Here is a 27,028-nt window from a genome sequence, read left to right as displayed (position 1 = left end):
GGATCCCAGAAACCTCCCTGGTCCAGACCCCTCCATCTGGGGAGACGAGCGGGGCTCCCCCACAGAAGACTGCCCCTCAGGACGGGCAGGAACGAGGGTGGGCCGTGGGAGGCACTCGAGACCCTGTGTTTCACACCGACACTCTAGGTGGTCTGAGGCAGGCCCCGTCCACTCCCTGTGGCTTAGTTTCTCCATCATCAGAGTGAGGAAGAGGAGCAAGGGGGCCCCACTCACTTGAAGGCCCCTGAGTAGCCGAAGTACGGTTCGTGGGAGTTGCAGGCGCACTTGTCGGTCCCCTTCCCCGCACACAGTTGGCACAGTTTGGGGAAAGCCGTCTGATCCGCACAGGGGACGCAGCTGTCCGCGAAGAACTTAGCCGCTGCTGCTCAACACGGAGACACACGGACCTCAGGGCATGAGCTGCCGGGGCCCCTTGGTCACGCATGCGTGTGTGTGTGTGTGTGTGTGTGTGTGTGTGTGTCCGTATGTGAGAGCCCAGAGGTCTGCATGCACTGCCTGGGACTGTCATGAGGAAGTGGGTGTGCAGAGGTGGCCGACAGTGCCCAGGTCTGAGGGCGTGGCTGGCTCACGCGTGGTCCCGGGGCTCCAGCCCAAAAGAAGCTTCCCAGCCTGTCCCCTGCAGGGTGCGAAAACTGCTGAGCTGCACTGACCCAAGCTGCAGCCCCAGCACTACTCACCTGGTTAGCTCACCAACACGGAGGCTCGGGGGTGGTGGGGGAGGCCGCAGGACTCTAAACACGCAGGAACCCCCGACAGCCCTTCCTTATCTCAGGACGTGGTCCCACCCACCCCTCTCCTCTTCTGATCCAGGGTCTGTGGTGGCTCCCGGGGATCCCTCTTCCAGGAACTCATGGGAGGGGGTTGGATTAACTTGCCTCATGGGCTCGGGGGTGTGCCAACAGCCACATCATAACCGCCCAGACAGACGTCCCACAGCGTCTGACACCGGGGCAAGCAGGAACCCCAAGAAAGGGCAAACATAGCCAGAGCTGTGGCCCAGGCTGCGCACCCCATCTGACCTCTGCAGCCCCAAACACAGGTGAAACATAAATGCTGCAGAGTCGGCAGGGCTCAAAAAGACACAATTTTGCAGAGCACAGAAAATTTGGCTGTCATCTTTCAGGGGCTGAAAAGGCACCCTAGGCTCACCATGACTCATCGGAACTGAACAAGAGACTGGAGTACACAAAAAATCATAGCTCTGGTCCACTCATCCCCTCTCGCCTTCATCCCAAGCCCTCACCCACAGCACTGAGGCCTGACTGCTGGCGGTATGGCGATCATCCCCAGTGAGCCTTCCTGGGCAGCTGGAAGGCAGTTCCCCTTTCTCATCAGCCTCCACGATGGCCCTTATCAAGCCAAACTGCTGGGATTACCGTGAATGTGGGGCTGCCAGGAGCTCAGAGACCGGGGTTCCTTTGCTGAGAGAAGGAAAGACTCAGCTGCCAGTTCCCAAGGCTCGCTGGTGCAGCAAACCCAGACAGCACACGTTTAAAGCAGGTTGTCCCCATCTTGGAGTTTATGAAACCTGTACGCCTGTTAGTGTTCGTAAGGCCCCAATAGAATCCACGTGGGTGCTGGGAGTAGGAGCCCTGCCTCAGGGCACCCCGTCCCAGCCAGCTTACCTTTTTCAACCAAGTCAGAGGGAAGAAGTATCCCGATGGGGATGTTCCACCCAGGAGACCATCCCAGGCCTGTGTGGCAGGACTTCTTGCCTTGGAGCTGGTTCAGCTGGAAATCGCTGCCCTTCTTCACCACGGCTACAACATAATGGTGAGTCTGTGGATCTGAAAAGGAGCAGAGAAAGAAGGGCCAAAGGAAGATGCCACATCATTGCCACTCATCTTACAGAGTGTGTGCAAAGGAACTTGGGGGGATCCTAGGACCTGCAACATCTCCTGGTAAGCAGGCAGAAAAGGAAAGGGAAAGGCCCTTGATTGACAGAAGAAAGGAAACTGCCCCTCTTCAAGGCAATACACTTGAGTTCTTTTTCTGCACCAGCTATTACAGGGCCTGCAGCTCCCAGTCATTGAGATTTACTGTTTCTCCCCACGGGCTCTTCTCCCTTCTCTGTCTGCAGCCTGGGCACGAAGATGAAGGTGTGGGGGGAAGGTATGGAGGGCGTCTCCAGGGTTTCGCCAGGGCCCTGCAAGCTGGACTCAAATTGAGACAGACCGTGCTCACACACACACTGGTGACACTCATGGACAAGTATGGCAGGCACCCCATTCTTCGCCTCCCCAAACCCCATTCAACTGTGTTCTCTAGCAACTGCAGAGGACTTGGCACACGGAGAGGCTGTCCAGGTCTGTGTGTCTCCAGAGATGGGCGACCCCACCGGGCGGGCAGTGGACTCTGGACAACATGCCCGCTCTCACTCAGCAGCACAAGCAGCATTCCCATCAGGATGCTCAGAGTTCACAGCTTCCCAGAAAGAGCCAAGATCCCAGCCCCCATGAGTTAGCGGAGGTAACAGCCTCTCACAGTCTAGAGAACTCCAGCAGCTTTGTTCCCTGCAAGTGTAATGCCAACAGAGTCCCTGCCTTCTGCTGTGGCTGCTGTGTCAGAACAGAGACCTGGGTCCCCGTGGAAGACGCACCATCTTTTGACCCGTAGAATTCTGCCACGACGGGCTTCAGGTTGTAGGGGGCCAGGCCTGCCTCAAACACCAAACCTCCATCAATGGTCACAGCATCTGCTTTGTTTGCCTGAAAGAGAAAAGGCCAGACATGAATGAAGCCCCTCACCTCTGAGGAAGACTCACCTAACCCTCTGCCAGGGACACTTGACAAGTATCGCCATGGATACTTGGTATGGCTCAGACCTCCTCCGCCTCCCTAGTGTTGGCTCAAAAGCCTTCGCAGTGAGCTTTCCTCCGACTGTGCTCTTAAAACTACCACCTCATAAATGCTGGAAGCCCTCTGTTTCTCTCCTGAGCCCTTATCAACCATCTGACAAACGTTTATTTATTGTTTGTCCTCCCCTTTGAAATGCAGCCTCCTCCAGGGTGGGGATGTTACTGTGTTGTTTTATCCTGCCAAATCCCAGCACCGACTGCCAGTAGGTATCCAATAAATGTTGAATTGAGTGAATGAGTTGTAGAATATTTCCATCCATAAGAAGTCATGGTTTGCACTCTTGAGTCTGGATTTCCTCTTCAAGGATCTCTCAGCCAAGAATTCCTTCCTCCCTGAGAGAAGCAGTAACTTCACAGCCTCTTCTCAAAAATGAGGTTGGATTATTCCCTACCCCTCATTTCCTCATGGAAATCTTTTTTTTTCAACTGGAAGTCTGTACCTCTCAATCTCCCCCACCTATATCTTTCCTCCTCCTACCCATCTCCCCTCCGGCAACCACCCGTTCTCTGTATCTATGACTCTGTTTCTGTTTTGTTATATTTGTTCATTTGTTTTGTCTTTTAGAGTCCACATATAAGTAAAATCATACAGCATTTGTCCTTTCTCTGTCTGACTTATTTCACTTAGTATAATACCTTCTGGGTCCACCCATGTTGTCACAAATGGCAAGATTTCATTCTTTTTTATGGGTAATATTCCATTGTATATATACACCACATCGTCTTTATCCATTCATCTACTGATGGACACTGAGGTTGCTTTTGTATCTTGGCTATTGTAAATAGTGCTTTTTATTCATTTCTTAATTGACATTTAAAGTAATTTGGCTTTTTATAAATTTAATACTACATTTCTGTATACTTGCCTCCCTTTACTCCATCTCATTTTTTCTTACATATATTTTACAATGTGTATTCATATATAAGTATATGTATACATATGTATATACATATATCAAGTTAGTATTCTGTTGGTTGCATGTATCAGAAACCAATTTAAGAAAAGGAGGGATTTAGTATAAAGGTAAAAGACAAGAAGGCCTTGTGAACACCATCAAGGTCAGAAGCAACAAGAACAGGTTTCAGTCCATCCCCATGGGCTCCAGCTCATGACTGAGGTTCTAGATGGTTCTCAGTCTTTCCTCCTTTTCACACATCTTCCCCCTCCTGCCCACCTCCTCCTCAAGTTCCAGTATCAGATGCAAAGACAATAGTCTTACAGATATCTCTTAACCAGGTCCCACAATTGCATAAGGTCATATATAAATATGAATGAATTAGAGAAAATAAATAAAGTTTGTGTACATCTTTATGACCCTTACTGAATATTTCCAAATTTTTCTCCAGAAATGATGTAGAAATTTATAATTTCTAATGCCCATAGCAATACATACCAATTTCACGCAAAACTACTGGCAAGAAATACTATCATTTAAGAAATGTTATCACATTACGAGATATAAACTGCTACCTTAAGGTGGTTTTATTTGCATCCTTTGATTATTATAAAGGATGAACATTTTCCTTTCCTTACTTGTATCGTCTATTAGTTGTCATTTCTGTGAGTAGTTTGTTTATAGCTTGTTATTCTTAAGCATTTCTTATAAATTTAAATGACATCTTTACATAGCTTTTACACTACACTGTTTCGTTATAGCTGATGTGAATATATTTTTCTGTATGCTTAGGGCTTTAATTTTTTTCCTTTGTCAGAGACTTAAAATTTTTACATTTCCAAATTTGTCTACTTCTGTGATTTATCTTTTTATATCTATCTACATTAGTCAAATTGAGTCAAGCTGGGAGTTTATTTTGGTAAATGGATTAAAAATCTCACTTGATTTTATTTCTAAATGGCTATCCAGTTGTCCAACTAAAGAATCCTTTCTCAGACATTTGTTTGGAAAGTATGCCTTATCATACAATATCTAAATCTATGTGTATGTAACCATTAAGCCTAGGACCAGACTGCCTTAGTGTTGGACATTCATCATAGTTTGCATCTACATCATATCATGTAGATAATTAGACAGATGGATGTATGTATAGAAAGCTCGGAATACGTCTGAATTTTGTTCTCTTCCAGATCTTCTACATCTGTCCGAGGACCCTGTTCTTTGTAATGCTGTTATTAAATATGTTATAGTTTCAGGCAGGCCTCAGCTACTCCCCAGCTCATTTTATTTTTCATAATACTATTTTATATTCTCACCCATATTTCTTCTTAAGAATTGTAAACTTATTTTACTGACTTTTTAAATTTTATAATATAATTTTGATAACAATTATATTAAATTTATGAATTAACTTTGGGAAAATGTGCACATATATGAAGTTTAGTCTTCCTGTCTGGGAATATGGCATATGTTTTAATTTATTAATAAGTACTGTTCATTTGTCTCAGACTTTTGTATTACATTTATAATAATCTTGCGGATCTCTCATATGATTTTTTCCCTGCAACATTTTTCTGTATATCATTTTAAATGTAAATGAGATCACAATTTGAGGTTATTTTTCCCCAACTAGTGACTGTTGATATATGAAAATGACATTAATTGTGATATATTTATCTTTTACCAAACTAATTTTTTCATTAATAATTATGGTAACATTTCTCTTGATTCCATTGTACTTTCTAGGCATGCAAGCATCTGAAAATATTGATATTTTGTTTGTTTCTATCTCATATGTATTTTATATCATTGCATTACTAGGAAATTCCAAAAACAATATTAAGTAATAATAGTGATACTACAGCTTCTTGTTTATTTCTGAGTCTTTATAGATTTCTCTTTCAGTGCAATTCTGGCTTTGCTTTACTGTGGCCATTTTCACTGAATCCTTCTCTATCAGTTGTTTAATTATTATTATTGTTGTTTTCACTATTAATGAATGTTGAGCACCTATATTTTCATCTACACATAGTCTCTGTACTTTGAAGTCTTTAGCTTATTTCTTTCTCCTCTAAAGCATGGTCTAGTTCCTTGCTAGAGAGAAAGTTGTTCTGAAGCAATAAACTATAACAAGTACAAAAAAAGAAGGAGAAAGTATGGATTTTCTTCCACTCTTCTTAGGCAGCAGTGACTTACCACAATGGCCTTGATGCACTCAAGGTAAGAGGTTCTCTCCACACAGGTGACATGAGGACCCTCCACTGAAAGGACATTATTCATGTTGTCACGGAAGCTGTAGCATTTATTGGCCTCATGACTTGAGATAGTGCACCATCTCACAGTTTTTTCAGGGACAGCCAGACACAGCCCTACGGGAGACAGGCCAGGGGTGTAAGTGACCCACAGCACTCACCTTTCTCTGCTGTAAGAAGAAGATAAAGACAAGGTCAAGGGTTGGCTGAGAGGGGTAGACACACATTGGACTGGCTGCCTGGCCCACATAAATTCTCAGGTCCCATTTCTCTGGTTGTGCCTTTTCCCTTGGAGAAAAAAGCCAAAGCATCCCCCCAAAGTTAAATACAGAATTATCATATGACCCAGAAATTCCACTCATAAGTATATACCCAAAAGAATTGAAAACAGATACTCAAATACATATATACAAATATTCAGAGCAGCACTTTTCACAATGGTCAAAAAAGGAGGAAACAACCCAAATGCACAGCAATGAATGAATTGATAAGCAAAATATAGTACATCCACAAAATGGAATATAATCTACCGTAAAAAGAGTAAAGTACTGCTACATGCTACAGCACTGATAAAGCTCAAAAATAATACGTTAAATGAAAGAAGCCAGACACAAGAGGCCACACATTATATGACTCCATTTATATGAAATATCTAGAATAAGTAAATCTACAGAGGCAGAAAGCAAATTGGTGGTGGCCAGGGGCTGGGGAAGAGGAGGATGGGTACAGGATGCTCTCTTGGGGTGTTGGAACTATGGTGGAACTAGATAGAGGTGGTAGTTGCATAACCCTGTGAACATACTAAATACCACTGAATTGTACACTTTTAAATGACTAATTTCATTTTAGTGAATTTCACACCAAAAAAGAAAATAGCATTATGGGAAGGAAGATTTGGGCCTAATGATTTAATCTTTGTCTTGGCATTAGATACTCTAACCTTACATGGTAGTAACTGCTGGGGCATTAAAATCAGTGTCTGTTCATTTCACTGGCACTTTAGGCTGTAGTAATTAGTGTTAACAATAATGCAAAGGCAAAATGCTGTTTACAGAACTGTGGTATTTGAGCAAAATGTCATCTTAGATGAAATCTAGCAGATGCAAGTAACAGCAGTCACAGCTATGAATTTTTGAGAAGGCCCTGTGTGTCAGGCCAGGCACATGACCCTCCTCGAGTGCCCACAATTGTCCTGCTGGTTAAATACTGGTGTTCCCATTTTGTAGATGAATTTAAACAAGCAAACAAAAAAAAAACTGTCAGAGACATCAAATAACTTGAGATGAAGCTAATACTTGAAACACCCAGGTCTGTTTGACTCCAAAGCCTGTATTGTGTTTTAACTGTCTGCAAGTAGGAAATATCAAAATAAATGGGACTGGAGATGTCAAATTTCCTTAGAGAGAATCCCATACCAAAGACAGGGAGTGACAAATGGAGTGCTTCAGCTCTGTTTTGAACAGGTCTTCGATAGTAGCCGCCAGGGTAGAAGAGCCAGTGAGAGAATGGAGCTGTCAGGACAGATGCCCTTGCGCAGAATAGAAGTGTGTGGAGTAATAGCTCATATTGCACTTTGAGCCTTTCAAAGCATGTTTACTCTGCTTGCCAATACAGATTCTTAAAACGTTTCTGCTCTTAGAAATGACTGATAACTGTAGAGACAATACAACTCTATAAATGAAAATAGCTTTGTAAGCAGGTTAAGTTACACAAAGAGCCACTGTATACAATTGCAGTTTTTTTTTTTTTCAAAGGTTTGCACTTACTGAGAAAGCCTTTTTGAAAGTCTATTTTCAGTCACCTGTGCTTATGGTCAAATGATTAAAACTGTAGCTTTTGAATTTCTGATGTTTTTAAATTATTTATTTATTTATTATTGAATGAAAGATTCTTTAAATTCTACCGTGCTTTACAATTTCCAAAAGTTTCACACAGATAATTTCATATAATCCTATAATAACCTTTTATTCCCTCTCCTACCTATATATTGCCCCTCATCCCCTCCCTCTCCCCAGTGGTAATCACTAGTTCATTCAGTGTGAGTATAAAATAGGGTGAATGATATTCACATCATTAGGGGAAACGCTAAAGTCTGGACAAAAACATGGTACTAAAGCAGGGAACTAAACAAATGCAAAACAAATAAAACATAAAACAAACAAACAAAAAATCAAACCAGGATGGGCTTCTATTTCCACCTATGAGAAATAACTGATATGGGACTTGCCCTAGCACTTTAAACAGGTGAGAAAAAAAAAAAAAACCTGGGGAAAAACATACGAAAAAAATGTTTTAACACATTGGACAACAGGAAGTGCAGGACTGTGATCCCCGAGAGAAGGGAAACAAATAAAGTAAGCCCTGTAATCACACTAGCTTTCTTCCTGGACAAAATGTCCAGATAGCAGGGCAGAGAAGAGAAAAGAAACAGCCCGATGGTCACCCCAAGTTGAGGAGACAGAGACCATAGTTTGGTAAGGTGGAGGCAATTAGAATGTGCAGCACAGGGTACCAAAGAGCAGGGAATGCAAAAAGAGAGGAGAAAGAGAAGAGAGATTGAGATCCAGAATTGTCACACCTTGGAGATTCTGGCTAAATATCAATTTGAGCATTGTGGAGGCCAGGCAAGGACAACTGCTAGGGAAAGAAAATTTAATAGGGAGCCTAAACCAAACATTTCTCAGAACTCAAATGGGGTTAGGAATCATTTGGGTTCCCACCATTCAGAGTGGAGAAAATCTTATTGAATAAATAGTGCATTTATGAAAGATTCCATAAGTAAGCTAAACTAGATCTAGAAAGAAGGGTATTCTAGACACTGCCTAAACATCTTGAAAAATAGTCTTGAGAAGGTTAAGCTGATCTGAAGACATTATGAGTGCCTGTCAGAAAAAAAGGTTGACACTCCTTAAATTAAAAAAAAAAAAAGCAAAAACCAAAATACAGTACTCAGCAAGGTAAAATTCACAGTATCCAGCAACCAATAAAATTAATACACAAGTGAAGGTGCAGGAAAATGTAATCCATAACCAGGAGGAAAATCAGTCAATACAATCAGACAGAAATGAAAGAGATGAGGAAATTAACAGAAAATAGCTTTAAAACAGCTATTTTAAATGTTATAAGTATGCTCGGAGCGCTAAAGAAAAACAGGAACATCAGCGCTGCTGGGGGATGCGGCGCTTCCTTTCTGCTCCCATGCTTGTTGTGGTGCCACCAGACATGCCCTCAACATGCAAAATGATGCCAGAGAGTTCGTGGACCTGTATTTGCCGCAGAAATACTCTGCCAGCAACTGCATCATCGGCGCCAAAGACCACGCGTCAGTCCAGGTGAACTTGGCTGAGGTTAACAAAGTAACAGGCAGGTTCAACACCCAGTTCAAAACCTAGGCTATCTGTGGGGCCATTCACAGGATGGGAGAGTCAGATGATGCCATTCTCCGACTGGCCAAGGCCCATGGCATCCTCTCAAAGAACTTCTGACTGGAGAGGATCATGGATGTGGAATATTTGCCATAAGTAAATAGTGAACCCTACCCCCAAGAAAAGAAAAACATGAGCATAATGAGGATACAAATATAAGATGTAAGGAGCCAAAAAGAATTCCTAGAAATGAAAAATAGAATATCTGAAATAAAAATTCCAGTGGATGAGATTAACAGCTGATTAGATATGCAGAAGAAAAAAGATGATCTAGAAGACATTACTACAAACTATCTAAAATGAAGCAGAGAGAAAGAAAGATAGAAAAACAAATGAGCAGAGCCTCAGTGACTTGTCATACAGTATCAAGTGATCTAACATATGTGTAACTGGAGTCCAGGATAAAAAAGGGGGGAAGGGGCAAGAAAAAATATGTGAAGAAAGATTTGGCCAGAATTTTTCCTAATATTATGAAAACTACAAACTCCCAGTTCTAAAGCAACCAGAGAAAAGAGACAAAATTAGGTACAGAGGAGCAAAGACAATAAATATCTCAGACTTTTTGTCAGAAACCACACAAGTCATAGACAATGGAATATCCTTAAAGTGCTAAAAGAAAAATAACTTGCTAACCTAGAAATCTAAAACCAATGAAAATAACTTTCAGAACTGAAGGCAAAAATAAACTTTTCCAGACAAACAAATGTTGGGAGAATTTGGGTACAGCAAACTTGCACTATAATGAATGTTAAAGGAAGTTCCAGACCCAAGTGGTTACACTCATGAAATCTATCAAACACTTAACAGAAATAACACCAATGTGGCAAAAACTATCTTATAAAGTAAAGGAGAAAGTAATACTCCTAACTCATTTTCTAAGGCCAGCATTAACCTGATACCAAATCCAAACAAAGACATTATAAGTAAAGAAAACTACAACCAAATATCCCCCATGAACATAGACACAAAAATCATTTACAAAATATTAACAAATCAAACGCAGCCAAAAAAAAATTCTTAAGTACATGAACACACACACACACACACACACACACACACACACACACACACACAGGTTTATCCCTTGTCCAGGAATGTGAAGTTGAATTAATGTGCAAAAACTAATCAGTATAGCTCACCATATTACAGAATAAAACAGAAAAATTCATACGATTATCTCTATAGAACAGAAAAGGCACTTGCCAATTCAAAATTCCAAGCAAAGTAAGAATAGAAAGGAATGTCCTCAACCTGATAAAGAACATCTACAAAAAACCCCACAGTTAATATTATACCTAATGGTGAAAGACTGAATGCTTTCCCCTTCAGGTCAGAAACAAGGCAAAGATTGACATTCTCTTCACTTCTGTTTAACACTGTATTAGAGGTCTTAACCATTTTAACAAAGCTCAAAAGAGAAACAAAAGGCATACAGGTTGGAAAAGAAGATAGAAAATTATCTATATTCACAGATAACATGTTTCTCTACACAGAAAATTTTAAGGAATAAATGATTTAGAAAGGTCTTAGGATCTGAGGTCAAAGCGCTAAAATCAGTTGAATCTCTACAAAGCTAAAAAGAAAAAACTGTAAAATGAAACTTTAAAAATACTACTTACGGGCTTCCCTGGTGGCGCCGTGGTTGAGAGTCCGCCTGCCGATGCAGGGGACGCAGGTTCGTGCCCAGGTCCGGGAAGATCCCACGTGCAGCGGAGCGGCTGGGCCCGTGAGCCATGGCCGCTGAGCCTGTGCGTCCGGAGCCTGTGCTCCGCAACGGGAGAGGCCACAACAGAGAGAGGCCCGCGTACCGCAAAAAAAAAATAAAATAAATAAATAAATAATAATACTTACAATGGCTTTCAAAGATATGAAATATCAGAACTTCCCTGGTGGTCCAGTGGTAAAAAAAAACCCACCTTCCAATGCAGGGGACACAGGTTCCATTCCTGGTGGAGGAACTAAGATCCCACATGCCGCGGGGCAACTAAGCCCTTGTGCCACAACTACTGAGCTCACATGCCTCAACAAGAGAGCCCACCTGCCACCAACTACAGAGCCCACGCGCCCTGGAGCCTGCGCACCACAACGAAAGAGAGAAAAACCTGCATGCCACAAGTAGAAAGAAGCCTGTGCACCACAACAAAGAGCCCGTGCCGCAACGAAAGATCCCATATGCCTCAACGAAGATCCAGCGTTCCACAACTAAGACCTGATACAGCCAAGAAAAATGAAAGAAAATAAGAAAAAAAATCTAAAATAGATATATATATGAAATATTAGGGATACATTTAACAAATTATGAACAAGAACTGTACATGAAAACTACAAAAAATTTCCAAGATAAATGAAAGAAGACCTAAATAAATAGATATAGAATGTTCATGGATTAGGAAACTCAATATTGTTAAGATGCCAAGCCTCAAAATAATCTATAAATTAAATGCTATCTCAATAATAATCTAAGCCTAATTGTTTTTTATAGAATTTGATAACCTGATTCAAAATTGTGTTTGGATATGCAAAAGATCTAAATGGCCAAACCAACATTGAAGTAGTACAATAGAGTTGGAGGATTTATACTACCTGATTTCAAGACTTATTATAAAGCTACGGTAACCAAGACAGTGTGATATTGCCACAAGGAGAGATATAAAGCTTAATGTAACAGAACAGACAGTCTAGAAATTGACCCATATATATAGGGTCAGTAGATTTTCAACAAAGCTGCCGAGGTAATTCAGTGAAGAAAGGATATTCTTTTCAAAAACAAGTCCTGGAATAACTGGATATCCATATGAGAAAAGTGAATCCCAACTCTTACTTTATACCATACACAAAAATTAACTAAAAATGTATCATAGACCAAAACATAAAAGCTGAAGCTATAAAACTTCTAAAATAAAACAAAGAGGAAACTATTGCAACTTTGGGGGTAGCCAATTATATCAATATTTTTAGAGAGGACACAAAACATAATAACAAAAAATAAAAATTAGGTAAGGGAACCTGATCAAAATGTAAAACATCTGCTTTTCAGAAGGTATCATTTAGAAAATGGAGGGCTTCCCTGGTGGCACAGTGAATCCGCCTGCCAATGCAGGGGACACGGGTTTGAGCCCTGGTCCAGGAAGATCCCAGATGCCGTGGAGAAACTAAGCCCATGCGCCACAACTACTGAGCCAGCGAGACTAGAGCCTGTGCTCTGAAACACGAGAAGCCACTGAAATGAGAAGCTTGTGCATGGCAACAAAGAGTAGCCCCCGCTCACCATAACTAGAGAAAGCCCATGTGCCGCAACAAAGACCCAGCACAGCCAAAAATAAATAAATAAAATTAATTATTTTATTGGTGGTGTGATGAATTGGGAGATTGGGATTGACATATATACACTAATATGTATAAAATGGATAACTAATAAGAACCTGCTGTTTACAAAAATAGAATTCAAAAATTCAAAAAAAATTAATTAATTAAAAAAAAAGAAAATGGAAAGCTAAGCTACAACATTATTACTCATCAGGGAAATGCAATTTAAAACCATTGTGAGGTAGTACACACACCTATCAGAATGGCTAAATGTGAAAATATTGACAACACCAAGTGTTAGCGGGATGTGGAGCAACTGAAATTATCATATTGTGGGTGGGAATGGAAAATGGTACAACTACTCAAAAAAGTTTGACATTTTCTTAACAAGTTACCATTATGACCCAGCAATGCTACTCCTAGATATTTACCCAAAACAAATGAAAATATATGTCCACCCAAAGACTTGTACACTAACATTCATAGCAGCTTTAGTCATAATATCCCAAACTGGAGACAACCTAAACATCCACTAACAAATGAATGGAAAACAAACTGTGATAAAGTCATACCATGGAATACTACTCAGCGATAAAAAGGAATGAACTTTGATACATACAACAATGTGGATAAATCTCTAAACAATTGTGCTGAATGAAACAAGCCAGTTACAAAAGACTATGTAGTGCATGATTCCATTTACATGAAATCCTAGAAAAGGAAAAACTTACCTAAAGTGGGAAAAAATGCGAATGACAGGGAAGGGGTAGGGGACAGTTTGGGAGTGATGGAAATGTTCTATATTTTGATTGTGGTGGTAGTTATGGGGGTAGGCATATTTCTTGAAATTCATTGAACTGTATGTATACTTGTAGGAGACCATTTTATTAAAAGTAAGTTATGCTTCAATAAAAATGATTTTAAAAAGAAAGAGTGTGTGCAAGCAAGCTAAGTGTCAATGGAGTCAAGTAACCTAAACTAGGCCAGCCATCAACAACACTCCATCCAACTATGTGACAATTTCAAGAAGGGGCAATCAGAGCCCACTGTGAATATTTCAATCTGCTCTAGAAGGGAAAAGCTGCTGGTGGCCACATGCTCACTGCGTGGAGAAATCTCTTCCCCGGAAGAGCAAAAGGTAGAGAAAGGAGGTGGCAGCCAAGGTGGAGGTACAGGCTGTACTGAGCCCCTGGTTCTTGGCTCTTGCAAGGCCTACTGATCACCACTCCCACTCCTCTGACACTTTTAGTTTAAGCTAGTTTGGTTACATTCCTGTCATCTGCCACCAGAAGGGTTTTTATAGGAAGAGAACACTGAGCTTTGAAGAAAGCACGTCCTCGATTCCAGCCTTGTCCAGTGGCCAAGAGAGAAGGAATGTTGGGATGGAGTGGGCGGAGGGCCAGGGAGAGGCAGCTCTTGCCTCTGTTTAGTAAACACAGAGCCGACTGGGAAAGTGAACTTTTGGTCAGTGCCTGACACTGCCAAGAGAGGGGATGGGGGAAGAACAAACAACAGAAGCCCTGTTCAGGAAGAATACGGGAGAGGCCAGGGGGCTGCACTCTGGATTTTCTGCAGCCATAGTTGGACCACAGCTGTAGCAACATTGCCAGCCTTCCCCAGCCCCATCAGAGCTCCCCGTGTGGCCCTAGGTGGCAGCACTGGGCCAAGGAGGGCCACCCCCATCCCTGAAAGCACTCCTTGCCTTTCCTGCCTTCTTCTGCTCAGCCCAGGTTATGCCTCCCCCCATGATAGATACCCTACCCCAGAAATGATTTAAGACAGCCTGAGACCTGACAGAATCAGGGCTGGACAGAACCCAGTTGTCCCGCCAGGCAGGGGTCTCCACCCGCATGAGGTTAGTGACTTTGCACCATTACCTTCCTTACAGTTACCCAGCCAAGAGCCCTGACAGCCCCCCAACACGGGACGGGGTCCCCTACATTTACGTGCAGGATTTTTTTTCCAGTGATAACTCACCTGTGCCTACAGCTCTGCCCTTAGGTACATGACTTCATGTCACTTTCACAGCAACTGTGTGTTTGCTGTGAAAAAGTAATTTCTACTGAACTGAGGAGGAAATCAGCTCAGAGAGGAGGGCAAGGGACCACCCAGTCACATGGCACCGAGTGGCAGGTGGATTCCATTCTAGGGTGATTGTTTCTCCCCTATATTCCTCCACCTGCCTAGTGTGTAGTCGGGATGGGAGGCATTGTACAGTTCAGAGCAGGAAAGATCCTTCTGGTTAGATACCTGACATGACAAGCTTACCTGATGTGCCCCTCCCCCTCTTAATAATAGTCCTTGAGCCCTCGGAAAAAATCCCTTCTCTCCTCTGACCCTGTTTCCTTCACTGTAAACTGGACGAACAGCCTCCAGGCCAGGGGTCATGAACTTTTTCTGTACTGGGCTAGCTAGGCAATTACTAGCTTTGTGGGCCATACAGTCTTTGTGGCAACTCTCTACTCTGCCCTTAAAGCCTGAAAGCAGCCATGGACAAATACCTGAATGAGCATGATCGTGTTGCAATGAAGTTTTATTTATGGACGCTGACATTTGAATTCCACATAATTCTTATGTGTCAAGCTATTTTTCTTTTTATTTTCTTTCACACATGTAAAAATGTAAAACCCATTCTTAGCTCGTTCGGCTGTATATCAGGCAGCTGGCGGGATTTGGTCAGCTGGTCAGAGTTTGCGAACTCCTGCCCTAGCCTGCAGGGTTTCTGCAAGGGCGAAAGTTGGTCAGGTGCACTGATGAACCACCGGCGGTGGAAGGCACTTTGGAGCCAGCCAGGCGCTGGGTTGCTTCGAAGCCTCCTAGACGAGACAGTGCAGTGTCCCGCCGTGGCTGACCCTCGGCTGGCACCCGGTCCCATCCTAAACGGCCGGCCCCCACCCGGCTCCCAGTGCGCACTCACCCAGGGCCCCCGCGCACAGCACGGAGCAGACCGCGAGCCTCATTCTCCTCGGCGGCGCGCGACTCCTACCCGGCTCTCGGGGCCTCGGCCAACTTTACCTGCCCGCGAGGGAGCGGATCCGCCTCCTCCGAAGGGTTCGCCCTTCCGGCCCATCGCCCTCGCCACACCCCCACCCCTCTCCCAGACAGCTCGCAGGGGCTCGCTGCGGCTGCACCTCTGCCCAGCGCCCGGAACTGAGAGGCTGGATCTCTGCTCGCGGGCTAGTAGTCCGCACCCCGGAGGTACGAACCACAGCAACCCCGGAGCCCACTGGACAGAGAAGCCGAGGCCCAAGATGAGAGTGACCGCCCGGGCCCCAGGTTAGTTACTAGAATGCGGGTTCCTTGACCCCTGGACCTTCATCTAGACAAGCAACTCTTCGATGTCTCCAACACAGACTCTTCGGGACTGAGGGGCGGTCCACTAGGTGAACACTGTGGACCCTTCCCCCAGGAGAGCATGTGCACACGCATACACAACGTTTTGAACGCAATTTTCAGGTATCCTCAGACTCTTCCTCCAAAAGCGTCTCGGTTGCCCACTCCGGGTCCCTCCCCCACCCCCAATCCCCCTGACACCGTCTCCTGCAACCCTGGCTGAAGTCTGAGGTCAAGTGAAGCGCTGAACCCTGGGAGGGCTGCTTCTACTCACCAGTGCAGCCCGCAGCCCCATCCTCCTGAAGTCTATGAGCTCTGCCTGGGGGAAGTCTTCCGAATTTAGATTTTTCAAAATTTTTCTTTAAGTGTAATAAACATACATAAAACTTAACATATCCTAAGTATACAACTTGAGCAATTATCACCAAGTGAGCACACCCCTGTAACCAGCACCCACATCAAGAAACAGAACGTTAACAGAGTGGGGGGTGCCTCTCCTCCAATTACTTCCCATCTCCCCACAAAGATATCCATTATCTTGACTTCTGGCAACATAGACTAATTCTGCTGACTGTTTAACTTTACAAAGATGGAATCATACAATATGTACAATGTTGCATCTGACTTCTTTCTGGTTACATTTGTAAGATTCATTTATGTTGTTGTGTATAGTTGCCCGTCAGGAGATCTTGGTGTTGCATATGACCCCATATTGTATATGCAGGACTTGCTATTTATCCTGCCTGTTGATGATAGTGGTTTCTAGTGGGCTCTTATAGTGAGTGCTGCTGTGAACATTCTAGTACATGTCTTTTCCTGCACACAGGTATACATTTCTGTAGGATATTTTCCTGGGAGAGTCACTGCTTGGTAATAAAGTAGGCATATGTTCAACTCACAGATACTGCCAAACACTTTTCCCAAGTGGTTGAACCAATTTCCACTCCCACATTAAGAGTACAAGAGTTTGGCTGTTCCACATTTTTACTGTTTTGCTGGGAGTGTTGTTGGTTTTGCACCATAATTTTGAGTTTTTCTGATGACTAATGAGGTTGAGTATCTTTATATGCTTATTAGCTATTTAAATGCCCTCTTGTTCAAGTCTTTTGCCCTGGATACATTTTAAGTAGACTTTCTCTCAAGGTAAGTATTAGGACTGGCAATATAGTAATTCAAACCACAAACCAAGACTCATCTAATAAAGCATCCTCAAAACTGAGTCTTAAGACTGTAAGAATGTATTATAATTGAATTTAAACAGTTTATTATTTTAGCCCACCATAACTCTTTATTCTGCCCTCCTCTTCTTGTGCGCAAAGGGTGAATCTTTGCTAAGGAAATACTGTTGTTTGTTTCAGCTCCTACCAAAATTATGAAAAGTTCTTCCCTCTGTCAGAGATTAACCCTGCCTTCCACTGAGGCCAGAGATAGTCCTGAGGGAGTAGGAAGAGGTTGTAAGTCACAGAATTCACAAGGTCAAAGGCATGAGACTATTATACACAAACCTGGGCTCTCCTCCCCTTCTCTTACACACACACACACACACACACACACACACACACACTCTCACACATATACCTCAAAGTAAACAATGTATCCTCTTCCTTCCATATCTTACAGACATCACCATCATTGGACAACTAATGGGAGATTGTCCCCATTCTCTCCCCCTTCACACCACCTCTAGCCAGCTAAGTTGAGTTTTCAATTCAAGAAATGTATTGTCTCTATGTGCCAGATAACTAGGGACAGGATAGAGTGAGGAGGGGACCTCTCACATCTGGTCAGCTTTCAAGGTGACCGTCTGGGCTTTGGAGTAAGACCAGCTGGAGGGCACAGAGAAAGGCTTAGGAGCCTCGGTCACACAAGGTCCATGCTGTGCAGAGAGGCTGTCAGGGTCCCTGAGACCACATCCCATATGCTCATGAGCTGGAAATAGCCAACATATTTCTGGTCAGAGATTAAAGCAACCTCTAGACCAGCAATCTGCTGAACACCATCTCAAAGGAAAGGATGAACATGTCCCCTCCTTGGTGAGACACTCATCAGGGGGTTCTTGGCACGGGGTTTGTCCCAGAGACTGCTATGGTGTAAACCCTTACCCTGGGCCTGCTGTGATGGTGACACAAAGTCCTGAAGGCCACCTGCTGCCCCCCCATGCCAAAGACACTAGAGGCCAGAGATTCCACGTTGGGACTCAGGGCACGATTGCTGAATCACAGCATATGCCTATGTTCAGCTTTAATAAGTGCTGCCACACTGTTTTTAAAGTAGTTGTACACTTCCCACTCTCCTCCCACTCCCACCAGCGTATGAAAGTTCCAGTTGCCTCACATCATTGTCAACCCTTGGTTTGGGCTGACTTTTTAATTTTAGCTCTCCTGGAGTATATGATGAAGTTCACTGTAGTTTTAATATTAATTTCCCTGATGACTAATAAAGTTGAACACTTTTTCACATGTTTATTGGTGATTCAGATATCTTCTTTTTATTGGATTATTTTCACATTTTTTATGTTGTAGGAGTTCTTTATTTATTCTAGATATGAGAACTGTGAAGGACATATGTATTTCAAATATCTTCTTCCATTTTATGGGTTTTCTTTCACTCTCTTGATGGTGTCTTTTAATAAACAGAAGTTTTATATATTTCTGAGTCCTATTTCAACATTTTCCTTTATGTTTAGCACTTTTTGTAAACTGTTTAAGAAATCTTTGCCTGTCCCAAGTTCATGAAAATATTCTCTTATGTTTCCTTCTAGAAGCTTTATAGTTTTACCCCTCACATTTAGATCTAGAATCCACCTGGAATTGATTTTTTTAAAAAAACACAGACATTTATTTTCCATTCATGTGAACGAGAAATTAGGTTAAAAGAAGTAGATGACTTTTCTTAACATGACATTTTTTTGCCCCAAATATTCACTCAGTAGGTCTCCTGGAATTTAACAAATGATGTATAGACCCTGTAATTTGTGCTATATAACTACAGTTATAAACTGAGTAACTTAGTGAGCTATATATAGCATGATGTCATAGAAGACAAGGCTAAGGCACATGGCCTAGATCTTTTTGGAACTGATATTTGTGAATGGTATGGGATAGAAGCCTGTATTCATTTCTCCTTCCATATGTGTGCCCAGTTGACCCAGCACCATTTACTTGAAAGATAATTCTTTTTTTACTGCACTTTAGTATAAACTTTGTCAAAAATCAGGTAACTGTCTATGTGTTTCTAGACTCTCCACTCTGTTCCACTAAGCTATATATCAACCCTTCCACTTATATCTGTCTCAGTCTCTGTAGCTTTATAATAAGTCTTGATATATCAGTGAAGACACCCATGTCTAGAGTTTTATTGGTGGAAAGGTTTTCAATTCCAGATTAAATTTCTTTAATAGCTAAAGAAATGTTCAGATTTTCTGATTCTTCAAGTCTTGGTATTGCTAAGTTTTTCAAGAAATTTACCCATTTCATCTAAATTTCAAATTTATTGATGTAAAGTTGTGCACAATATTATCTTTATTCATTTTTTATGTTTACCAGTTTATTATAAAGGATATAGATGAATGACCAGATGAAGAGGTTCATTGGTGAGGTTTGGAAGGGTCCTGTTACAGGAGCTTCTGTCCTTGAGAAACTGGGATGCACCGTCCTCCCAGCACGTGAAAGTGTTCACCAACCTGGAAGCTCTTATACATTTTTAATGTGTGGAGGATCCTTGCTATAATTTTCTTTTTCATTTCTGATATTGGTAATTTATGTTTTCTCCTTTTTCTTGATTAGTATTGCCAAGGTTTTACCTATTTTATTAATTTTCATAAGGAGCCAACTTTTGGCTTTGTTGATTTTCTTTATGGTAAATTCACTTATTGATTTCTGCTTTCTTGACTTTCTTTGGGCTTTGTTCTTTTTCTGGATTTTATAAAAGGAAGTTAAGATCATTGATTTTCAGCCTCTCTTCTACTCTAATATATGCATTGAAGGCTACAAATTTCCTTTTTCTTGATATATTATTATATCTTTATGATTATCTAAAATATATTCAAATATATATTCTAATTCAAAATATATTCCAATTTTCATTGTGATTTCTTGTTTAACTCATAGTTTATTTAGAAATGTATTGCTTAATTTCCAGTGTTTTCAATTTCCTGGTTATCTTTTGTTATTTATGTCTAACTGAGTTCCACTATGGTACGATAACATACTCAGAATGATTTCAGTCTTTTGAAATGTGCTGAAGGTTGTTTGGTGGCCCAGCATACAGTTACTTTTTGTTGTTTAATATGCATTTTAAAATAATGAGTATTCTATGGCTGTTGGGTAAAGTGTTTTATTTATAATGCTATACATAAATCAAATACATACATATGTGTTTTATATATATATATATATATATACACACACACACACACACGTTGAAAATTGTGTTGTTCAGCTCTATAATTGTTTTTATCCGATTTTTCTATTAGCACTGGAGAGAAGTGTGTTCCCCACTATGATTGTGGATTTGTCTATTTCTTCTTTTAACGCTGCTGACCTTTGCTTTATATATTTTAAAACTATGTTTTTGAGTACATACATATTTGAGATTGTGATACCTTACTGTTAGGTTTTTCCCTTTATAATTCTAATCATTATGAAGTGCCTCTTTTTATCTCTAGTAATGTTTCTTGCTTTAGAGTCTTGTCTAATATTGGGGTAGTTACACCAGCTTTCTTCTGGCTATTGTATGCATCATATATTTTTTAATCCTTTTGTGTTCAGTGTTTCTGTGTCCTTATATTTAAAGTGTGTCTTTTACAAGCAGCATATATTTTAAAAACTCCATGTGACAATCTTAGACTTTAATTGGCATATAGTTTGTTGACATTTAATGTAATTACTGATATGTTAGAGTGTTATCTGCCACCTTATATTTGTTTTCTATTTGGCTCACCTGTTTTTAATGTGCAAATCTTCTGGCAGAGCATTTTCTCAGGATTTTTAATGTTTTTAACTAACAGTTTGTAGAGTTTGTTCTTTTCTTCCATAACTTTAATAATGTCACTGTATTGTGTTCTTTTGTCTATAATTTCTGTTGAGAAGTCAACTGAGGTCAACTGTTGTTCCTTTGAAGGTAATTTGTCTTTTTCCTCTGGCTGCTTTTAAAATATTCCCTTTATCTTCTTCATGTTCTTTGGTTTGACCATCATATGCCTAAGTGTGATTTTACCCTAGCTGTGAAGGTTTGGGCTAATTTTTTTTATCACTTTTGGAAAATTCTCAGCCATTGTTTGTTTAAATATCCCTCCTGCCTATTCTGTTGATTCTACTTCTACAACTATAATTGTATGTGTAGTAATCTCATTTTTTAATATTTATTTTTTTATTTTGGCTGGTCTTAGTTGTGGAATATGGGATCTTTGTTGCTGCGTGCGGGATCTTTGTTGCGGCATTCAGACTCAGTTGCGGCGTGCGGGATCTAGTATCCCGACCAGGGATTGAACCAGGGCCCCCTGCATTGGGAGCGTGGAGTCTTACCCACTGGACCACCAGGGAAGTCCCTGTAGTAATCTTTTTCAAATGCACACATGTATCATGCCTTTTTCTGTATTTCCATTTTTTTCCTTGTGTTTCAGTTTGGATATTTTATATTAAACTAACTTTCAGTTTACTAATCCTCTCTTCTTTGCATCTATTGTATTGTTAAATATACTTAATGAGAAATTGACACAAATTATTGCCTTTTTCATGTAAACTCAAATTTCAGACTTTTTAGGGGGAGTAAAACAGGCTCTTTGCTGTTTAGAATGTTATTTCTGAGTTGCAAAAATTCTCTTTCCATGGTTTTGTAATTCCTGTATTCTCCCATTCAGTCTTGGCTGCCACAAGTGCAAAGACACTTTTTCTTGCATCTTTAGTGGAACGATTGCCTTTTTCACTGTTAGAATTTCCATTTTTATTTCTTCTTCATAGATTCCAATTCTCAAATGAAATTCTCCACCTTTTTCATCCTTTTATTCTACTAAGAAGATAAAATGGGGACTGATCACTTTCATCCAATCGAGGTTTGGCTGAATCAAGACTAGCCTGCAGTTTTGATAGGCTCCTATGTCTACCCACTGAAAGCCTGGTGTGGTGGGCAGAAAATGGACCCCCAAAGACATCCATGTCCTAATCCCACAAACTGTGAATATGTTATGCTACATGGCAGGGGAGGATTAACGTTGCAGATGGAACTAAAGTTGCTAGCAAGGCAATTTGGGAATAAAGAGATTATCCTAAATTATCTGTGAGGGTCAATGTAATCACAAGGGTCCTTTAAATGTGGAAGAGGGAAGCAGAAGGGTTAGTGTTTGAATAAGGCAAAGAAAGCCTGCAGTTGCTGGCTTTGAAGATGGAATGGGCTGCAGTCATGAGCCAAGAAACGTGAGCAGCTCTAAAGCAGGAAAAGCCAGAAAATGGGTTCTCCTATGGAGCCTTCAGAAAGGAGAGCAGCCCTGCTGACAACTTGAGTTTAGCCCAGTGAGACCCATTTCAGACTTTAGTCCTACAAAACTGTAATATAATAAATCTGTTGTTTTAAGCCACTTAATTTGTGGTGATTGTTATAGCAGCAATAGGAAACTGATACACCTGGTATATTCTTTGGGACCTCTCTAAGGTGTAGAATTATATTTTTTGCCTCCCTTTCCACAGAACTTCAAATTGTGCCAAATATCTTAAGGGGAGAACTGGTCATTTATCAGGCTTAGTTCTCTGCACCTCCCTTCTCATTGGGATCTTGTCTCCACTTGTGTTTTTCCAGCCGTGAGACTGCCAAAGCTCTGCTAGCAGTAGCCCTCTGCTCAGGCAAAACCAGATACCTCTTACCTTGTACCAGGAAGTGGCAAATTCCCCCAAGGAAATGTGGTTGCAGAATGTCATCTCACCTCCCTGGTTTACCCCTTCCCTTTTCCAGAAATTTGGCACCTCTAATGTCTAATGCTCTTAAATAGGTTTTCTGGTGCTTTATCCACATCTAGATGTGCTCAACAAGAGCACGGTTCTTGAACAAGCTACTTCACCATTACAGAAGCACAAATGAGGACATTAACTACTAATTTTTAATCTTTATTTTTGAAGATTCTAGTATATTGTTACTGAATGAATGAATTTTACAAGTTACTGTGCTCACAACTGCTCTAACTCCTCATTTATTCATACCTTTGAAAGGAAATAGGGTCTATGAGGGCAGAGACCACATTCTTCTTGTTCAGCATGCTAACCCTAGGTTGGAAAACAGTGCCTGGTATAAGACTCAAAAAAAAAAAGATCAAATATATGATAATTATTATGAATAAATGCATGTAAAGGATTGACTCAAAAGGAGGTTGAACAATCTTCTCTATAGGCCTGTGGACAAAAATCAAATAGGGTCAAGAGGTGAGCATTGCTCCTAAGGTTAATGATCTACCTAAAGCTAACACAGCCTAAATCCAATAGACCAAGATGCCCTCTGACCTCTGAGTGGAGCAAACTCTGGGAAATTCCTGTGTACCGGAACAAAGTCATATTGCAAAGGAAGGACATCCATAGTCCTAAAGCCACCTCTGTTGTTTTGGCACAATCTCTCTAACAGCAGAGCAGGAGGTTAGGAGATTGTATTGTAGGAAACAAGTTAAAGACTTCATTATGGCCTTTGGAAAATTAGGAATTTGTGAATTTATCATTAACTGTGTGCGAGGCACTGAGCTAAGTGCTTTTCAGATATTAATTTATAGCAACTCCATAAGGTAGGTGCTATTGTCATCCTCATTTCATACAGGAAGAAAGCGAAGTACAGAGAGGTTAAGTTACTTGCCGAAGGTCAGACAGCCAGTACATGTCAGAGCCGGCAATCAAACTAGGCAGCCTGCTTCCAAGTCCAAGCTCTCCCCATGTGGCCTCTGGCATTTGTCTCTGAAGCAGTTTCACTTCCCTCTTTCCAAGGCCCTTTGTGGTAATAAAAACAGTTTTTGAAGTGGCAGCACATTTGTTTAAACCCTGGCAACTTCAGAATTGATTAGGTTGGTACTAGTTGACATAACAGATGAAACTCCCGATCTCAATGGTTTAACATAATGGAAGTTGGCTCCTTGCTAATATAAAACCCAGATGGCAGCAGTGGTCTTGTTTGGTTGGAGAGGCAGGGATGGGGAGTTCACCTTCATAGCTCTGGTCAGTCATTCAGAGATCCAGGCTAAGAGATGCTCTGCCATTTTCAACATGTGGTTTCCAAGATTGCCTTGTGTATTGACATCTAGAATAAGGAATTGTGTAAGGCGGTACAAGAAGTTTCCATGAGCCAGGCCTGGAAGTGCTAAACATCACTTCTACCTATATTCTATTGGCTATAACTCAGTCACACGATCCCACGGAGATGCAAATAGGATGGGAACTGGAATCCCTGGTTTGGGCAACTTTGTCCCAGCAACAACACACACTATCAAAGAGGACCGCATACCTTGGGTCTTTTGTCTCAGTTTGAGTTTCCCCAGAAAGCACACTTTTAGACAAGCCTTTCTAAATGTTTTATTTGGTAAGTGAAGAAACAAAGGTTAGAGAATGGGGAAGGGAGACAGGGATAAGAAGGCATCCAAAGGATGTACTGACAGGTCAGTTATCACTGTGGAGACTGGGGCTTAATTCCACTGGGGAAACTCTGGGAGCCAGGGTAGAATATCCCATTAAGAGGCTTGCAAACAAGAGTCTTTATACACGAACTTCTGTCAGTCATTGTTTGAGGGTTTTTTCCCATGGGTCATAAATCCCCTTGCCTTCTGGGATACTGTGCAGGCGGCTAAGCAGACTCCTGGTGTCAGAGAATGGCTTCATGCAAAGGAATGCAGGTGCTGGCAATTGGAAGTTTCCCAATATGTCTGTGAGTGGTAAGGCTGAGGGGATATGTATGGGATACTAAGGATCTGCTACACAGTCTCAGCCAGAGTCCACGGGATGGTCCAGTGACATGTGGACTAACAAGACCAGTTGTTGCCCACCCCTCACCCCGACCCAGTCGCATACCTGATATACAATGGTGGAGCAGGGACAGAATAATTACAATAAAATTCCTTTTCAGAAAGGGAAGGAGGGGAGACTCCTAGCTGTTGCTGATCAGCATTAACTTTGAAGTCCTACTGGGCAGGCATTGGGTGGTTCCTCTGCCTGATTAGATCCAGGTTCTGCTCTCTGAAAGCAGTTCCTTTGCTCATTGCTCTCCAAGGTCCCTGGCCCCTCCCTCTGGGATGGTCTTCCTTTTCTATCAATATTATATCCTCTCTAGCCAGGTCTGGACGGCGTACTGAGGAGCTTGTGCTCCGTGGGGGCTGTATGACTTTTCACCCACTTCCGACTATGCAAGCTTGAAGGTTGTATAAAGTTTGAATACTCCGGATTTCTGGTTTTCTTCACAAAACAATGAACCTTCAGAACCTTAGTAACCTTCAGATCTATTTGCTCCCAGTCAGTTTCACACATACAAGACAAGGTCAAGGGCAAGGCCTGACTGATGAGGCTGGTGAAGATACATGAGACACGTTTATTATTCCATAGATAGCAAAAAGGAAGAAGTCAAAGGTGCCAGCTCCCTGGGTCCTTACCCACACACCAAAAAGGACGACACTGAAGGGGCTGGTGGCTGCAACTTGAGTTGTGGGAAACCCCATCACTGGGGAGCCAAATCTAGATGGTAGCTAAGTCGTTTTCTATTCTGTAGCTCTGTTCTGAGGGGAGTGGTGCAGAAAGCCCCACACTTCATCAGAATCTGGGAGGTGATGAGAAACTATCTGATGACAGCCTTCCAGGGGAGGCAGGAAGACAAGTGGGAGGTGGCCTCCATCCTCTCATGTTCCTGCAGGATCACAGAGTGTTTTGGCTCACATATGCTGCAATCCCAACCTTAGCCTGCATGGATGTGTGCACGTCTGCCAGGAAGCCATGGCAGAGCTGCTCCCCTACAGTAGCTGCCACACCACAGTTCTCTCCTGGACTAATTTTCATGACTGATTGCTATCCTTGGCCCCAAACCTTTCTCTCTCAATTAATGGTGCCTACTCAGCTTGGGTGGGAGGACCACACTCTTAACTAGGTCTTTTCCACGTGGATGGGTTGTAATGTACGTTTGTTCTGGAAAACCTCTCTTGGGTTTCTCTCTCACTTTTACAGCCTAGATGCAGTCAGCTTTTCCAACCCTGCAAATCGCCAGTTTTGGACTTTTTAATTCCTTTTATTTTTTGCTTGCAAACAAGCCAGTTCTTCCCTGAGTTTACCACTTTCTTATAATGCCTAATTAAATGCAGCCAATAGCAAACAACACGTGCCACTAACATTCTATTTTACCTCCTCTTCCCAACACTTCAGCAGACTCAGTAGGCCTGTGTTCTACCTTCCACGTACTGAAGACAACAGTTTAAATAAGTATTTTGCCACTGCAAAGACTATTTCTGCAGCAAGAAAGATGGTTTACTAATCTCATTTTTAAATTATACATCCCCTTATTTGTACATATTTATTCATTTACAGCACTGGAAACAAATCTAAAACCCTATCCCTGAAAAAAAATCTACTTTTAGTTTATGTTCTAGTTTTCAGAAATCTTACGTAGCAAAGCATAACAAGAAATACTCATATTCCCACCACCCATATTTTAGAAGTAACTATTTTGTCATATTTGTTTCCTGTATTTTTTCATTTTACAAACACATAAAGTTCCCTTTAATTCTACTCCAAGCAGGGTCTGGAGTGACTGGCTCCGCTCTAGGTGACAGAAGTGCCAAGGAAACAGGGAAGGAAGGGGGAAGTTAATGCCCAGACCCCAACTTCACAGGCAGCTGCCTGAGGACACATCACAACTAGTCCCCGCAGTCACCAATATCTTCATGGACCACAACCCATATAACCATTTTCACCTTTCCCTAAGGGACTGCTATTCAAG

At 41.8% G+C, this 27,028-nt stretch overlaps 1 protein-coding gene across 1 annotated transcript in view; it reads right to left on the bottom strand.

The window, feature by feature from the left end:
* Positions 1-15,766, bottom strand: part of LOC132424998 (inhibitor of carbonic anhydrase-like) — a 40,652-nt gene extending 24,886 nt beyond the window's left edge. The window contains 5 exon segments of the mRNA XM_060011287.1: positions 235-382; positions 1,647-1,808; positions 2,621-2,729; positions 5,971-6,143; positions 15,675-15,766. Of these exon segments, the coding sequence (XP_059867270.1) occupies positions 235-382; positions 1,647-1,808; positions 2,621-2,729; positions 5,971-6,143; positions 15,675-15,717 (635 nt within the window). The 5' untranslated portion in view covers positions 15,718-15,766.
* Positions 15,767-27,028: the final 11,262 nt, after the last annotated feature.

The sequence above is a fragment of the Delphinus delphis genome, chromosome 4 (assembly GCF_949987515.2).
Source record: "Delphinus delphis chromosome 4, mDelDel1.2, whole genome shotgun sequence".
NCBI classification, from domain to species: domain Eukaryota; kingdom Metazoa; phylum Chordata; class Mammalia; order Artiodactyla; family Delphinidae; genus Delphinus; species Delphinus delphis.
The sequence above is the reverse complement of the archived record's forward strand: the minus strand, read 5'-3'. Positions and strand labels throughout refer to the sequence as shown.